Source organism: Phyllobates terribilis, unplaced genomic scaffold (genome assembly GCF_046119375.1).
Source record: "Phyllobates terribilis strain yellow unplaced genomic scaffold, ASM4611937v1 Scaffold_3__8_contigs__length_932513732, whole genome shotgun sequence".
In the NCBI taxonomy this organism is placed as follows: Eukaryota; Metazoa; Chordata; class Amphibia; order Anura; family Dendrobatidae; genus Phyllobates; species Phyllobates terribilis.
In genome coordinates, this window is record NW_027362763.1 from 268,448,044 (window position 1) to 268,467,460 (window position 19,417).

The 19,417-nt window shown below is 43.8% G+C and overlaps 1 protein-coding gene across 1 annotated transcript in view; it reads right to left on the minus strand.

The window, feature by feature from the left end:
• IFT80 (intraflagellar transport 80) overlaps positions 1–19,417 on the minus strand; it is a 140,531-nt gene that overhangs the window by 76,548 nt on the left and 44,566 nt on the right. Inside the window, exons 5-8 of the mRNA XM_073674807.1 lie at positions 12,759–12,827; positions 8,280–8,389; positions 7,430–7,519; positions 721–858 (exon numbers count right to left, since the gene is read on the minus strand). Coding sequence (XP_073530908.1) covers positions 721–858; positions 7,430–7,519; positions 8,280–8,389; positions 12,759–12,827 — 407 coding nt within the window. The remainder of the gene's footprint in view (positions 1–720; positions 859–7,429; positions 7,520–8,279; positions 8,390–12,758; positions 12,828–19,417) is intronic.

Genomic DNA, 19,417 nt, shown 5'->3' on the forward strand with positions numbered 1-19,417 from the left:
GTCTACATCTCTCCCATCTACATAACCTACATTTCCTCTTAATTGTTCTGCAAGTCTCAGTATTTATTAGGGAAACCCTGGATTTACCTGTAAGTAGTATATTTTGTCATTTCTGTAGTTCTTCCAGTAGGGAGGTTTATGCGACCCAATTCCCAGAACCAGGCCTCCCCCAAGCTGCTTCCTGAAGGTGCTATGGCAGGAGTCTACTGAATACTAAAATACTGTAATCATGGGACGGCTGATAATATTATTAGCATCTCTCTAATCAGAGACAATGATATCACTGGGAGCCACAATAATCAGAAATGCACAATCGAGAGCCCCCCGGAGGCCAGCTGCGTGGACAAGAACAAGAAGGAAACAATAGCTTGAGTCCCCTTTACCCTTGGGTGCTGGCTGCAGCTGCAACCCCTGCTTCTACTCCATGAAGTCTAGTTAATATACTGTGGTCAGTCACCCCTCCCCAGAATACATGTTAAATAGTGCTTGGAAAAGAAAAGCTCATTTCTTTAAAGAATTTTTTTACAACTTATTTTCTCTGTAGTTCCCAAATCCACCCTGAAGACGCAGAATTGTCCTATGAGGGGCAGTGTAACCCTGATAACTCAGGAATCAGGATAAAGTCACAATCACTCTTCTCTTCAGGAGTCCTCAATAAGTTTTAATGTTTTAGCTTCCAGTCTATGTATTTAAGATATCTATGTATATAGATATTCTTACCCCAGTTTTATCACACAGGCGCAGAGTATGGAAAGAGCCCACAGCAAATAATTCTCCGTCAGGTGCCCAGGAAACAGAGGTTATGGGATATTCATGAGATGGTGAGCTGTATAGGGCTCGTCCGTAGCTGTCCCAGACCTTCAAGAGGAAAAACAGAGACTAAGGTTGGGCATATACACACACACACACAAACAGAGAAACAGACACACACACACACAGGGAAACACAGAGAAACAGACACACACACACACAGGGAAACACAGAGAAACAGACACACACACACAGAGAAACAGACACACACACACAGAGAAACAGACACACACACACGGAAAGAGAAACAGACACACACACACGGAAAGAGAAACAGACACACACACACGGAAAGAGAAACAGACACACACACACGGAAAGAGAAACAGACACACACACACACAGGGAAACAGACACACACACACACAGGGAAACAGACACACACACACACAGGGAAACAGACACACACAGGGAAACAGACACACACAGGGAAACAGACACACACAGGGAAACAGACACACACAGGGAAACAGACACACACAGGGAAACAGACACACACAGGGAAACAGACACACACAGGGAAACAGACACACACAGGGAAACAGACACACACAGGGAAACAGACACACACAGGGAAACAGACACACACAGGGAAACAGACACACACAGGGAAACAGACACACACAGGGAAACAGACACACACAGGGAAACAGACACACACAGGGAAACAGACACACACAGGGAAACAGACACACACAGGGAAACAGACACACACAGGGAAACAGACACACACAGGGAAACAGACACACACAGGGAAACAGACACACACAGGGAAACAGACACACACAGGGAAACAGACACACAGGGAAACAGACACACAGGGAAACAGACACACAGGGAAACAGAGACAGACACACACAGAGAAACAGACACAGGGAAACAGACACACAGAGAAACAGACAGACACACAGGGAAACAGACACACACACACACACACACACACAAACAGAGAAGCAGACACAGGGAAACAGACACACACACACAGAGGGAAACAGACACAGAGGGAAACAGACACAGAGGGAAACAGACACAGAGGGAAACAGACACGCACACACACACACACACACACACACACACACACACAAACAGAGAAGCAGACACAGGGAAACAGACACAGACACAGAGGGAAACAGACACAGAGGGAAACAGACACGCACACACACACACACAAACAGAGAAGCAGACACAGGGAAACAGACACACACACACACACACACAAACAGAGAAGCAGACACAGGGAAACAGACACACACACACAAACAGAGAAGCAGACACAGGGAAACAGACACACACACACAAACAGAGAAGCAGACACAGGGAAACAGACACACACACAGAGGGAAACAGACACACACACACACACACAGGGAAACAGACACACACAGAGAAACAGACACACACACACAGGGAAACAGACACACACACACAGGGAAACAGACACACACACACACAGGGAAACAGACACACAGGGAAACAGACACACAGGGAAACAGACACACAGGGAAACAGACACACAGGGAAACAGACACACAGGGAAACAGACACACAGGGAAACAGACACACAGGGAAACAGACACACAGAGAAACAGACACACAGGGAAACAGACACACAGGGAAACAGACACACAGGGAAACAGACACACAGGGAAACAGACACACAGGGAAACAGACACACAGGGAAACAGACACACAGGGAAACAGACACACAGGGAAACAGACACACAGGGAAACAGACACACACACACACAAACAGAGAAGCAGACACAGGGAAACAGACACACACACACACACACACAAACAGAGAAGCAGACACAGGGAAACAGACACACACACACACACACACAAACAGAGAAGCAGACACAGGGAAACAGACACACACACACACAGAGGGAAACAGACACGCACACACACAGGGAAACAGACACACACAGGGAAACAGACACACACACAGAGAAACAGACACACACACAGGGACACACACACACAGGGAAACAGACACACACACACACACACACACACACACAGGGAAACAGACACACACAGGGAAACAGACACAGAAGCAGACACACACACACAGGGAAACAGACACACAGGGAAACAGACACAGGGAAACAGACACACAGGGAAACAGACACACAGGGAAACAGACACACACACACAGGGAAACAGACAGAGAAGCGGAAACAGACACACAGGGAAACAGACACACACACACACAGGGAAACAGACACACACAGGGAAACAGACACACACACACAGGGAAACAGACAAACACACACAGGGAAACAGACAAACACACACACACACACAGGGAAACAGACACACACACACAGGGAAACAGACACACACACACAGGGAAACAGACACACACACACACACACACACACACACAGGGAAACAGACACACAAACAGGGAAACACAGAGAAACAGACACACAAACAGGGAAACACAGAGAAACAGACACAGACACACAAACAGGGAAACACAGAGAAACAGACACAGACACACAAACAGGGAAACACAGAGAAACAGACACAGACACACAAACAGAGAAGCAGACACACAAACAGAAGCACAAACAGGGAAACACAGAGAAACAGACACACAAACAGAGAAGCAGACACACAAACAGGGAAACACAGAGAAACAGACACACGGAAACAGACACACAGAGAAACAGACACACAGAGAAACAGACACACAGAAACAGACACACAGAAACAGACACACAGAAACAGACACAGAGAAACAGACACAGAGAAACAGAAACACACACAGGGAAACAGACACACACACAGGGAAACAGACACACACACAGGGAAACAGACACACACACAGGGAAACAGACACACACACAGGGAAACAGACACACACACAGGGAAACAGACACACACACAGGGAAACAGACACACACACAGGGAAACAGACACACACACACACACAGGGAAACAGACACACACACACACACAGGGAAACAGACACACACACACACACAGGGAAACAGACAGAGAAGCGGAAACAGACACACAAACAGAAGCAGACACACAAACAGGGAAACACAGAGAAACAGACACACAAACAGGGAAACACAGAGAAACAGACACACAAACAGGGAAACACAGAGAAGCAGACACACAAACAGAGAAGCAGACACACAAACAGGGAAACACAGAGAAGCAGACACACAAACAGGGAAACACAGAGAAACAGACACACAGAGAAACAGACACACACACACAGAGAAACAGACACACACACACAGAGAAACAGACACACACACACAGAGAAACAGACACACACACACAGAGAAACAGACACACACACACAGAGAAACAGACACACACACACAGAGAAACAGACACACACACAGAGAAACAGACACACACACAGAGAAACAGACACAGGGAAACAGACACACACACAGAGAAACAGACACAGGGAAACAGACACACACACACAGGGAAACAGACACACACACACAGGGAAGCAGACACACAGGGAAACAGACACACAGGGAAACAGACACACAGGGAAACAGACAGAAGGGGAAACAGACACACAGAGAAACAGACACACAGAGAAACAGACACACACACAGAGAAACAGACACAGGGAAACAGACACACACACACACACACACACACACACACAGGGAAACAGACACACAGGGAAACAGACAGAAGGGGAAACAGACACACAGAGAAACAGACACACACACAGAGAAACAGACACAGGGAAACAGACACACACACAGGGAAACAGACACACACACACACACACACACACACACACACAGGGAAACAGACACACAGGGAAACAGACAGAAGGGGAAACAGACACACAGGGAAACAGACACACAAACAGAAGCAGACACACACACACACACACACACACACAGGGAAACAGACACACACACAGGGAAACAGACACACACACACACACACACAGGGAAACAGACACACACACACACAGGGAAACAGACACACACACACACACAGGGAAACAGACACACACACACACACAGGGAAACAGACACACACACACACACACACACACACACAGGGAAACAGACACACACACACACAGGGAAACAGACACAGGGAAGCAGACACACAGGGAAACAGACAGAAGGGGAAACAGACACACAGGGAAACAGACACACAAACAGAAGCAGACACAAACAGAGACACACACACACAGGGAAGCAGACACACACAGGGAAACAGAGAGACACACACACAGAGAAACAGACACACACACACAGGGAAACAGACACACAGAGAAACAGACACACAGGGAAACAGACACACAGGGAAACAGACACACAGGGAAACAGACACACAGGGAAACAGACACACAGGGAAACAGACACAGACACACACACACACAGGGAAACAGACACAGACACACAAACACACAGGGAAACAGACACAGACACACAAACACACAGGGAAACAGACACAGACACACAAACACACAGAGAAGCAGACACAGAGAAGCAGACACAGAGAAGCAGACACAGAGAAGCAGACACAGAGAAGCAGACACAGACACACACACAGAAGCAGACACAGAGAAGCAGACACAGACACACACACAGAAGCAGACACACACACACACACACACACGGAAACAGACACACACAGGGAAACAGACACACACAGGGAAACACACACACAGTTTGCTGTATTAAATGAATTATCTTGTAAAAAACATTAATAATTTTACATCATTCACATGCTGGAAATACTTTTGGACTACATGGATTTTAAAGAAGTTTTCTCAGAATGGACATCACCAATCCACAGGATCCAAGGCCTCCATGACTGCAGCGAGAAGGAGTTTGAGTAGGGCAGTAGTCACATGTTGTGGTGCCGCTATAGTGAACATCCATTGGGCTGATAAATAGCCAAACACTGTACTCTGCCATTATCATAGGCAATGAACAGAGCAGAAATACAAGAAGGCTTATTCCCATCTTCATAAATGGGTATTGTTGGATAGTGCTCAAAAATACAAGCAATTTTGCAATTTACTGCTTATTAAAATTTTCAACTGTTCTTGAGAAAGTATTAGTAAGCCTATGTTCATATGTGGTGTTTTTCTAGCATTTTTTTTAGTGTAAATTAAAAACTTCTTCCAGCAAAAAGCTATGAGGTTACAGAAATCTCATGGACACTTTTTTTTCCTGACTGAACTTAAGAACTGCAGTGTATTTTAAATCTGCAGCATTTCGATTATTTCAGCATTTTTGCAGCTTTTTTTCTCCCATAGAAAGCAAAAAGAACAGGAAAAAATGCATTTTTGGTGAAGAAAACTAATTTTATTTAACATTTACTAAAGACAAAACGCATGCAATCTGCACACAAAAACACAGTGAAAACCAAAAATGCTGCGTGTAAACACTGCCTAACACTTTTTTTTTTTTTACACTACGTTGCTTTGGAGACCAACCACCGCTGCGAGACAGCAAAACATGTGCAGCATTTACAAGCTCTTTCTAAGGAGTTTGAGACTGGCTGGGATCGTGCCGTTCCTTACGAATTTCGGCCAGCGACACAGCACAGTGGTCGGTCTCCTAGGCAACAAGTTATGAAAATAAAAGTGTTTATATCTCAAGAACGGCTGACAGCAATAAATTGGTAAATTGCTTGTTTTTACAAGCACTATCCAACAATACCCATTTATAAAATTAGGAATAACCCTTTAATGCGTCTTCAAACATTTTCTGTAGATAAAATGTGTGTAATGCACAAACATGTGAGGTCCCCCCAGAATGAAGACCCTCTGCAGTAGTTCCTCACTATGGCGAATAGTTGGAGGACACAATTTAAAAGCTAAGTTTATTATAAAAGGGAGTGTCAGATACAGTACAGACCAAAAGTTTGGACACACCTTCTCATTTAAAGATTTTTCTATTTATTCATGACTTTGAAATTTGTACATTCACACTGAAGGCATCAAAACTATGAATTAACACATGTGGAATTATATACTTAACAAAAAAGTGTGAAACAACTGAAAATATGTCTTATATTCTAGGTTCTTCAAAGTAGCCACCTTTTGATTTGATGACTGCTTTGCACACTCTTGGCATTTGTTAAGAATATAATTCCACATGTGTTAATTCATAGTTTTGATGCCTTCAGTGTGAATGTACAATTTTCATAGTCATGAAAATACAGAAAAATCTTTAAATGAGAAGGTGTGTCCAAACTTTTGGTCTGTACTGTATATAGAACTCAATTTTAGGCCACATTCACATGCTGAGTATTTTACATCAGTATTTGTAAGCCAAAACTAAGGAGGAACAATCAGAGGAAAAGTATAATAGAAACACATCACCACTTCTGTATTTATCACCCACTCCTGGTTTTAGCTTACAAACACTGAACGTGGCCTAACAAAAGGAATAAAACCTGAATTTTCTCTTTTGAAAAAATTGTAATTGCTTATTTTAATATATTTGATAAGTTGAAATGTTGAGGGTTTTTTAGATTCACCTACATAATTATGAGCATGATCAACAGTGAACATTACATTACAAAAATATTCCAGGCTTTGCGGGGACATAGAATAAAATTAAGAAATGATTATAAGTGTAATTTAATAACTCACTTTATATTTACAGTCCTCTCCGGAGGACAAGATAAGGTCATTCACAGGATTCCAGTCAATCTTTAATATGACTCCATCATGAGCTTTCCACTTTTAAAAAGAAAAGGAGAAATAATGACCATGAAATGATAAAGATACAGCCCAGGCCAGGGAGAAAATAAGCAAAGAGCCCTTCTAATGTTCCACATTGTTGGGACCATCCATCCCCAGAACTACGACCAAGAGCCTCGTCCTGCTTCTGAAAGTGCGGCCACAAAGTCTCAGTAAGGGATTCTGGTCTCACACCCATCTGATCCTAGGTATCGGGAACAGCTCCAGATCTAAGCTTTCTGTGGACCAACTGTACTTTGTCATCATGTCACAATTCCATACAACTTATATCTGCTATTAAAATATACATGGTTTACAATGACGGAAAACTTCAAATACCAGAAAAATATTTTAGAATTTTTCTGTGGCAGGAGGTTTTGATATTACTTCATGACAGAGTAATCTGGAGGAAGTCTGCATGCTCCGGTAGTCATATATTATGATTATATATGTCCATGGAATGGTCTCTATGGCAGGGGGCTTGAGCAGATTTTAGTTTCGCGTTCACTGGCAGGTGCTACCTCCATTAGTTAAATACACAACAGTAGGAGGCAACCATAGTGCAATTCTTCATACCCTTTAGACATATATAAAATGAATCGCTTTGATCAGGATCAAACCTGGGAAAACTATTTAGGAGTATAAATATTGTAGACCGCATCAATTTATTAAAACTATAACCAAGTGTCAAGAAGAAGTATCTGCAGAAAACTGAAATACATTGTATGTCTGTAGGAAAATATTAGATGTTATTTGATACCTGCAATACTTTGGAACTTGGCTGCAATGGTTTAATGATCAGCTGTTTTCCTACAGGGTAGAGGACTTTATCAGAATCAGGACCCCAGGCAACAGAGTAAACAGGCAAACCTACAAAGATACAAGGAAGATTAACAACTACAATGCATGCAATTAAGCAAAATGTAGGAGGAACCTTAAGCCCCCGTCTCACATAGAGAGATCCCTGCGGTGTCACGGTTTTGGTGACGTAACAGCGACCTCACCAGCGATGTCGCTATGTGTGACACTTTGCAGCAATCAGGCCCCTGCTGGGAGGTCGCCGATAGCTGCAGAATGTCCTGGACCTTTTTTTGGTCTTTGCCCTCCCGCTGGTCAGCACACATCGCTGTGTGTGACCAGCGGGAGCAGCGATCAGGCTGGTAACCATGATAAACAGCGGGTTACTAGGGGCGCACTCGCACTTAGTAACCCGCTGTTTATCATGGATAAGAGCCTGCTAAAGTGAGCGGTAACCTCCCGCTCACCGTAGCAGAGTGGTAACCATGATAAACAGCGGGTTACTAGGTGCGCGGTGCCCCTAGTAACGCGATGTTTACCATGGTTACCAGCCTGCTCCTGCTTCAGCAGGCTGGTAACCAGGAGCAGGACATCGTGGAAAGATTCTTTCCACGATGTCGCTGCTCCCCTGATCGTTGATGAGCCTGCCTGTTTGACAGCTCACCAGCGACCACATAGCGACGCAGCAACGATCCCTGACAGGTTGTATCGTTGTTGGAATCGCTGCAGCGTCGCTAAGTGTGATGGGGCCGTTATTCTCCTACAGTAAATTACTATTAATGTTCAATATTTACAGTAATTTTCAGATAGATATATTACAAAGGTGTTTTTTGGGCATTGTTTGAGTACTACAAACATTGTGGTGGGTTTTTCTCACCCTCTCATTTGTTAGGAAGGATGCCCCTATTGCTAGAAATCTTTATATCCTGTATGGGCTTTGATTTTTCATTTCAAATATTTAGAAACTGCAAACTGGCAGTTCAGTGTGCCAATTTAAAAGTGGTTTTCTAGAAAGTACTATTGGTAACTTCAGAAGTTACAACAATAGGCAAAATTTAAAGGGTTTATTCAACAATTTTTTTCTATGGACCTAAAACTAAAACAGGCAGGTAGTTGCTAACTACCTGTCTGTTCTACCTGGCGCTGGCACAGAGTGGTCACAGGCCATTCCTGCCAGCGATTCAGCTGCTACATGTCAACAGAACAGCTCTTTCTCTTCTGGGCTGCTCTGTCGATGGGGTGTGATAGCTGAAGTCATAGGGACTGACAACCAGCAACAAGAAGTTTGACAGCTGGCTCCCTGCTGCCTATCAGCAGTCAATCCCCATCAACAGAGTGGAAGAGAAGAAGCATGTCATGAGTTTACCGAAAGAGAGGGGCCAGAAGACAATGATGTCTGATTTCTCCTATTCCTGCACTGATTAGAAGAACTTCACCATAATATTAAACAGTGCGGGTTTCTGCTAGCAGTGCAGGGGTTAATCTGTTCAGTTGAGAGCTTCTGCCGGTGTCCTGCTTTTATGGTCTCAGCTGTTCAGTGTTGGCCACTCCCCTCTACTATATATACTCGTCTGGCAATCAGGAATTGCCAGTGTTAGTTTTATACTGCCCGTTCCAGGAGTTGGAGGTGTTTGTTGTTTGATGAGTCATTTGGAGTGGTGTTCTAAAGACTGTTGCTTGGTAGTTTGTAATAGCCTCAACCTCTCCTATTTGTTTTTTTCTTTCCTTTACTTCACGGTGTTTCACTGTTTGTGAGTGCATATTTGTAGGATTGGTATTTTTCATTTATCCCTGCAGGTCTTCACTTGTTAGCCTGGTTTGTGTACTCTTTTACACTACAACACCCTACTTCCGTGGGTGGGGAAGTGGACAGATAAGGGCTGATTTAGGAGCTCAGCAAGGCACGTGGCTCCGTCATCTTCACCATTATAAGTAATCCAGAGAGCAGGGATAGCTAGGGTGCCCCTAGCTTTAGGGATAGGAAAGGAGGCCCTAGCCCCGGGATATCAAACAGTATTGTGACAAAGCTGCTCTGTCGGCATATCAACAGAAGCTGCTGAATTACTGGAGATCGGCACTGGGCACAACATAAAACAAAAAATAGTCCTGGATAACCCCTTTTATTCTTTTTATTTCTCCCATCATATATATTTATTTATATTATTTTTTAACCATTTAATTTAACGTTTTGTTTTTCTTCAGTCCCTTTATGGACTTGCGATCAATAGATTGCTAGTATAACAGCAGTGCTTCTGTATTTTTTATGCCAGTTTAAGACTCACAGATGGACATCTTAGGAAGTACAAAGCTGACAAATCTGGGGACCCCCAGATCAGAGTCTTCTGCATCGAGTGATTGCCAATCAGGGACGCTAATGGGATGACAGAGCAAGCGACAACCTTTTTAACTACCTATATACCACTGTAACCATTGATGGGAAAAAAGTTATACATCAGGGATAGGAATGGTCTCCGATCCTGGAAGTTTTAGCAGAGTCAACTGTATCATACTGGCACTATGTACGGTGCTTGGCGATAACTACCAGGCAGCATTGTAAATATAAGGCCGGTGGCGTCAACTGTATAAAGAGCATCTCAATGCCTTATCTCCCTGTAGCAGCCTGTAGTAAAGCATTACACTCTTCTCATTCAGATCAATTGGCTCTCCAGGTAATCTCTAGAGAGACAATCTAATTTCAGCCACTTTTCCTATTAACAGTTTGCAGTTAGAAATGTTCCAAGTGATATCTAGGCGCAGCTCCATGTGGATACTGCTCAATGATGAATTTCTAGGATATAAGTCCAGTTCAAGATATCTTTGATAAGTTCACATTTGCCATATGAAAAAGCACACCCTGGCCGATCAGTGCATGTGCTCTTCTCGGCATTGGGTGCGGGTGTGAAGCCTGCTCTTTGTTACTTATTCCTGAACACCCACCGCCCCTCCAGACTATTAGATGACAGCGGCCCCGCAATTAACACTGCTGTCTAAACAAAGTGCTCAGCTGGCTCAGCCAAGTCTTCCAGAGACCGGCCTGGAGGAGGGACAAACGCCACTATTCTCCCCACTGAAGACTCCGAAGAAAAAAACAAGTTGTTACAGAACAGGGCTAAAGCTTCTTTCTAAAAGCAGCCCAGTGTGGGGGGCAATCATCATTAAGTCAGTGGAAGAAAAGCATTAATAAAACACTAGGAGATCAGAACGGGAATACACATAAGAGAATTGTACTACTCGCCCGGATTATGCCCCATAACTGCCCGGAGAGCGCCACACAATAAATTAGGAGGTTAGAACGCTCCTACTCCATGTTCAGTTCTCTTAAAATGGGTCATGCGTCCTAATTCTAATTAACACTTTAATAATTGCGGCTTTGAAGGCCACAGACTGTTAAGGATTAATACAATTAGAGACTCGACCATCGAGGGACATAAGTGAACCTTTTTCTGATAACGTTTTTTTTCTCTGTGAGCAGACAGGTGGCCGAGGGCAACGTTTCCTTCAGTCATAGGTAGTCTGTCCGTTGACTGGTCCAGCAGCTGTAGCCCCAAGGTCACCACTTCATAGGATACGGCACGGCTATATCCTGCTTATAACTTCTGCCCAGTTCTAGCTGTAAATGCTGATAATCTAGAGAAGTGTTACCAGTCATTTGGAAAACTGAGTTCTGCGATTCCCGGTCATAACTCGCAGTGCCCATATATTTAATGCACATATCCGAGCACACACTGCTACTGACTGAGCACTAATACAATTTCATCAGTAGCCATATATTTAAAAGGAATCTGTCGGCAGGTTTTTGCTGTGTAATCTGAGATCAGCATGATGTAGGCGCTGAGACCCTGATTACAGTGATGTGTCACTTATTGGGCTGTGTGTTTTTGCCTTAGTAAAATCAGTGATTTATCAGCAGGAAGTTATCACCACAGGACTAGAAGCAACATGCTTCCTGGTCCAACCACACCCCACCAATGATTAGCAGCTCTCTGTTACTATACAATGTATACAGAAAGCTGTGGTGTGGGCGGGTTATACACAGCTCAGTATTCTGTGCTCTGCTAGCTCTGCAGCAGATAGAACTGATTTTATGACAACTGCTGCATCCAGTAAGTGAGACATTGCTGGAATCAGGGTCTCTGTCCCTACACCATGCTGCTGTCAGATTACCTAGCAAAAACCTGGTGACAGATACCCTTTAAGGGAAACTGTCACCAGGTTTATTATGTCCAACCTGTGGGCAGTACAAGGTCAGGACAAAGTCTGTGATTGTAATACGGTGTCATTTACTGCACCTTCTTGCCATAGTTTTGATAAAATCAGTTTCATCTGTTGCAGCTCTGCTACTGCTGGTTGTCCTCCGTATTCATGAGCTCCGGCTAGCCTCCTGCTACTGATGGACACACTTCTGTCTACATACCGTTGTGTGCTTTGATAGATCACTTACCATTCTGTGCCAATGTGGATCTCAGCATTCCACTTTTAGACCAGATCTTTATGTGCCCATCTTCACCGGCTATGGAGATACAGAAGATTAGTGGTACCCAAGTGTATGTATATAGATATGGTATATATTAAAGCCCAGATCACAGCAAGAAGAGCTAGCCATTAGTATTGGTCTACCACAACAAAACCACGTTCCTATTCTTATACAGTCTCCTGTAGACAGTCGTGCAGGAAATGGGCATTTGTTTAGAATAATGGCAAACTGATGACTCAAGAGAAATATTAACCACTGCTGTGTGAGAAGGGAGCTGGCCGACTGTCTCATTTGAAAAGCTTAGCCAGCCCCTTCTCACTCCATACATCAGTTGTGACCAAGAAAAGAGCTGGCTGTCGACATGAGCTAGTCAGCCAGCCTCCTCCCCACAGTCTAGAACTGATGACAAATAGCCATGTTCAGTTGCATACACATCCTATACAGCAGGTAACATACAGTTAATGAGCAGCCGTGCAAAAAAGAAAAAGAAAAGATATTATATAAGATATAGAGAGAGAGATAGTGTGTCAGTGAGTGAGTGAATGTGTGTATATTACACACACACACACACACACACACACACACACACACACACACACACACACAGAGTATCAATCAAAAAAACTATTTAAAGGGAACCTGTCACATCCTAGTTGCTATGTACACTGCCCCCATAGCATCGTTAGTGATGCTTTCAGGAAAATCGGTGGTAGTATAATGTTATAACGTTTTATATACTTTGTCCTACCTGCTCGTATTCAGTCATAGGGGTGTGATTCTCAGATTCAGTCATGGGCGGTCGCTGCGTTCAGTTAGTGCTGGCGCCGCCCAAGACATTTGAATACTGCTCCTGGCAAGCGCGATGTTTGAGGGGATCATACGCATCTGCACACGTCGGGCCGCAGGTCCGGCGCATGCGCACTGAGGCTGTGTGATTACCATCATAGTGCGCACGCGCTGCCACCTGTGGCTCCTGGCACGTGCGCGGTCAATGTATCTTGTGGTCACCGGATGCGCAGTGACACTGCAGCAGTGACCGCACGATACATTGACAGTGCACACGCCGGGAGCCACAGGTGGCAGCGCGTGCGCACTGAAGATGGTAATCACACAGCCTCAGTGCGCAGATGCGTATGCGCCCCTCAAACATCGCGCTTGCCGAGAGCAGTATTCAAATGTCATGGGCACTGCCAGCACTAACTGAACGCAGCGACCGCCCATGACTGAATCTGAGAATCACACCCCTATGACTGAATACAAGCAGGTAGGACAAAGTATATAAAACGTTATAACCTCATTATACCATCACCGATTTTCCTGAAAACAGCTGGTTAGTGATGCACATTGCATCACTAACAACGCTATGGGGGCAGTCTAGAGGACAGCTAGGATGTGAAAGGTTTCCTTTAAAGGGGTTATTCAGTACTTTATATTACGCCCCCCAATGTATCCCCCCAGGGCCCCTAAGGATTTTTGTAATTACCTTACGTTGCAGATACTGCCTGTGAGTGGCGCCATCACTGGCCACTCACAGGCATCACGTGACCACCGGCTGCAGCCGGCTCTGACATCCGCTAGTGTCATGACAAGTGCTGGCAGCAGCCAGGGGTCTCTGTCTTCTGCGTTCCACTGGTGGCTGCTGGGTTTTGGCGGGGCTACCCCCCCCCCCCCGCGTCACACCTGGCATCCAGCGCGCACTCTTGCCTCTCCCCATTCATTGGGAAAGCGCGCGGTGGATGCTGGGTGTGACGCGGGGGGTAACCCGCCCACAACCCAGCAACCACCGCGGGGACCCCAGCGCTGAGTCACGCCTCACTTGTCGTGACGTCAGCCGGGAGTTACATGCTGCCTGTGAGCGGCCAGTGATAGCGCCACTCACAGGCATTATCTGCAACACAAGGTATTTACAAAAAGTCTTAGGGGCCCCGGGGAGATACATTGGGGGGGTAATTTAAAGTAAAGTACTGGACAACTTCTTTAAGAAAAAAAGATGAGCTTTCCATTATAGCGCAGTTTCCATTAGTATAATAGAATATAATATTACACTGGAGGGTTAACTACTGTAGGACTGTGGCCAGAAGTATGTGACCTATGGCACATACAGTAACACTCCATTAATCTGTAATGGACTGCAGTCTGCCTCTTGAAGGCACTGCTATGAAAATTTCCATTAGAGTTGATCATTTACTGCACCAAATAACTCCCTTATATTCTGTATTAGTAGTGCTCATCAAGAAAAATACTGTCAGTGAAGCAACTGAACAATCATCCAATATCACCAACAAGCCAGTTACTGATGTGATCACACAAGGCAGGTATAGGGGGCCAAAGCCCCTTTTGTGAGCCACAATAACAGAAGTGTTAGACAAAGTAGTACTAACCTAGTAATACCAACACCACAGTAGTGCCTGTACTATTCCGCGTGCCCAAATAGTTGATATGGCAGGAAAGTGCCCATATGCAAGTACCAGCCACACTGCACCAATACTACAACACGTACTTGCCCTATTGTCCTGCATCCATTATTAGCCATCGTCACCAAAACTGCAGCCTAAATAAGCACTAAAGATGTATTACACAGCACAGAAGTAAGGAAATATTAACTGGAGTTAATAGCTCCACACTTTTCTGCTGTGAAATATATTTTCAGTGCTTATTTAGGCTGAAAACTTCAACTTGCAGGACCTGTGGACTCTGGTCATGTGACCCTGATGACATCACTGGTCCTTCTGCCCTTCCATGTTGCTGCCTGATTATGATTGATCAGAGTCATACAAGAAGAAGTACAATATCTCCACAAAGGAGGCAAAATTCTATAAAAAAAAAAAAAGTTTTATTCTGCTCTGCAGCCACTATTACACTGGATTTTCAACATGAAAAATTTGACAAAACGACTTATTTAAATAGTTAGTTACATTATTCCAATATAATACAGTCTGACAGTCAATCTAGTCCTGCATTTCTAACAGCTTCCGTTATGGTCCTGTGCCCAAGACAGTACAGCATTTCCTGTCTATACTTCATCAGGTACAGAACAGGGGTCTGGCTTGGCTTTGAAAATGAGCAGCAAGCCCAGCTTCATACATTGATCTGGTCATGTGCGGACACAAGAAAAGCTGTACTGTGTTGAGCATCGGACCAGAAATGAAAATGTCTGTGGACTGGGACTGCTACTAGAGTATTGGGGCATCCAGAGTAACTGAACTATATTCAAAAGAAACACAACTTGTTCTTTTTAAGGTTATTTATGTATTTTTTGGGCTCAATAACCCCTTTAAATGGAATCAGTTAGCAGATTTTAGCTTGGAACCTGAGAGCAGCATAATATGGGGGCTGGGAACCTGATTTCAGCGATGTGTCACTTACTGGTCTGTTTGCTGTCATTTTGTTAAAATTCCTGTTTTCTCTGGTGCAGATCTAGCAGTACTCAGAATGCTGAGCTCTGCATAACCCGCCCACACCACTGATAAGCCACTTTTCTTTAATGCACAGTATACATAGAAAGCTGCCAATCACTGGTGGAGGCGGGGTTATGCAAAGCAGTTGACTAGAAGGTATGAGACACCTAGTCCTATAGCGATAATCTCCTGCTGATAAAACACATTATATTGAAACAACACAGCATAGCAAGTGACAACGTTTGAATCCGGTCTTCAGTCCCTATATTGTGCTGCTCTCATAATACATATGAAAAACCTGCTGACATATTCCCTTTAAAATGACAAACAGAAAATCAGAAATTAGCCCCCTAGAAGCTACTGAAAGCATCTCGGATGTGCATTGTTTCAAGACACGTACTGACAATAGAAAATCAACAATGCAAATGCATTACAGGTATACATCGAGAAATACTTCCGAGAGGTGAACAGAACCTTAGAGATGATTTAGAAGAAGATGCCTGCGGACAAGAGAAGGGGACATCTCCAGTAGGCCATCCACTAGCTGAGAAAGATAATGTAATCTCCTGAATGAACACCCTAATCCCCAAAGTGGAGCGGACACTTCTGTCTGCATTACCCTGCTCCACTATTCATTTACAACCAAGTGATTCTCCTGTGTCAATTTTCATGTGAATCTTCATTTCAACAGAATCAGTAAAAACAATGCGATCTGCCCTCAATTAGATATTGAAAATAATGTTTACGGACGATTTGTAGACAAGGTTTGCAGCTTGTGCCATAAAATTCATATTTAGTCTGAGGTTTGTTTCTATTAGGATATGAGTCATGAGGTTTCAAGTCTGAGAAAAGCAGTGGGTGTAAAGGAAAAAATAAGTAAAGTCTACGATACAGTGATAATGACGAGCATTGTCTTTAATTAAAGGGGCTGTCCAGCCTTTAAAAATATATTGAAAATTGCTTCTGGTGCTTTCACACTGCGTTCAGGCACACGTTCAGTGGCTCCGTTGGGGCTCACGTCCGAACCTCCTACAAAATGGAATTTGGACATATGCACAGACAGGGACATAGGCTATAATGGCGCCAAGCAGAGTGAATGTGCCCCCTGTCGTGCATCATTTTCGAGCATATATATGCCTACTGGAGACAGACATCCAGATGTTGTCTACTACATTTCAGTGTTCGCCCCAGTACACATTCAAAAATTAAGCATGTCAGAGCTCTGTCGGCACCATTATAGGCTATGGCCCCATGGGGGCATAAGCCCGGATCCAGTTTTGTAGGAGGTTCCGACGTGAGCCCCAACAGAGCCCCTGAACGGTTGCCTAAACACAGTGTGACAGAACCCTCAGAATGTTATAAAATAAAAGAAGACGACATACCCACCTTGCTGATCCCAGCAGCTCCAGTTTCCAAAACTTCCTAATAAGTGTCATCTACCCACATGACCACTTAGCTGGTCACAGTTAAAACCAGCAGTCGGGCAAGTTGGGGATCAGAAAATATCAAAACTGGAGCAGTGAGGGATCAGTAAGAGATATACAAGTTTTTATATATACAACATATGTTAGGAGTTTGAAATGTTCATGTGACAAGATCTGAAAGCCTAAAACTTGGAGACATTTAACATCAATAATGTCATAACAATTTGCAAGTTAGCAAAAAAAAAAAATGTGCAGATCGAGGGACAGGGCATAACATTTTTGAAGCAACTTGCAAGTCATGTTAGGCAGGGTTATACACTGCTCAAAAAAAATAAATACTTAAACAATGACACCGCAAGAAAGGACCTGGAAACCATCTGCAGTGACTTTGAAGACTTAGGCAAGAAAGTGAAAGAATTGGGAGCGCAGGTGGTCTTCTCATCCATCCTCCCAGTGGATGACCATGGAACAATGAGGTGGAATAAGATTCTACAGGTGAACAACTGGCTACGTCGATGGTGCCGTCAACAAGGATTTGGATTTCTGGATCACGGGATGAATTACCTATACGATGGACTACTTGCTAGAGATGGGGTGCACCTTACGAAGACTGGAAAACATGTATTTGGAAGTCGCCTTGCTACACTCATCAGGAGAGCTTTAAACTAGAACAATGTGGGAAGGGAAGCAAAAGGCCAGAAAAAGCCATACAGCTGACAAATACTATTGAGATCTCTGCTACTGGAAGTGGAAAGAAAGAACAAAGACAAAAAAATCTAAATAAAAATATGGGAGGAAGAGAAACCAATCACAAACTAAAATGTTTTTATACAAATGCACAAAGCATGGGCAACAAACAAGGAGAATTGGAACTACTAACGCAGGAAAAGGAATATGATGTCATTGGAATCACTGAAACTTGGTGGGACGATACACATGATTGGAATAAAAGGCTAAAAGGATACAACTTATTTGCAAGAAACAGAATTGATAAACGAGGAGGAGGTGTCGCATTGTATGTTAGAAAAGCGTATATCTGCACAGAGATTGAAGCTTCAGAGATTGGGAGTTCTGTGGAAACTGTTTGGGTAAGAATACAAGGAGAGAACAACGGAAAGGACACCATTGTAGGCATTTACTACAGGCCACCTGGGCAAGCTGAAGATATGGATGAACTCTATGTATCAAATGACCAAGTTCTCCAAAAAATATGACGTAGTGGTCATGCGAGATTTCAACTATCCAGACATTTGTTGGGAATCTCTCTCAAGTAAAACTAACAGGTCAAGCAAATTCTTATCCTCTCTTGCTGACAACTTTATCTTCCAAAAGGTAGGGGAGAAAACAAGGGGATCTGCTACTTTGGATCTAATCCTTATAAACAGGGAGGAAATGGTTGAGGAGGTAAAGGTGGCTGGGACCCTAGGAGGCAGCGATCATGCTATTATAGAATTTTGGATAACTAGAGGAGGAAGACATGTGAAGACAAACTTCAAGGTTAGATTTTAGAAAGGCAGATTTTAAGAGACTCAGAAAGAGAATAGGAGGGATCCAATGGCTGGATGTCCTTAAGGACAAAAATGTCCAGGAAGGATGGGAAATTTTTAAAAATGAGATTCTCAAAGCACAATCGTTAACAATCCCAAAAAGTAGGAAGAATGGGAAGCATTTAAGGAAACCAGGATGGATGAACACAGAACTTAAACACATGCTAAAAAGAAAGAAAGAAATGTTTATTAAATGGAAAGAGGGAGGCATATCTAAAGAAGATTATAATGCAGGCTGCAGATCCTGCAGGGCACGT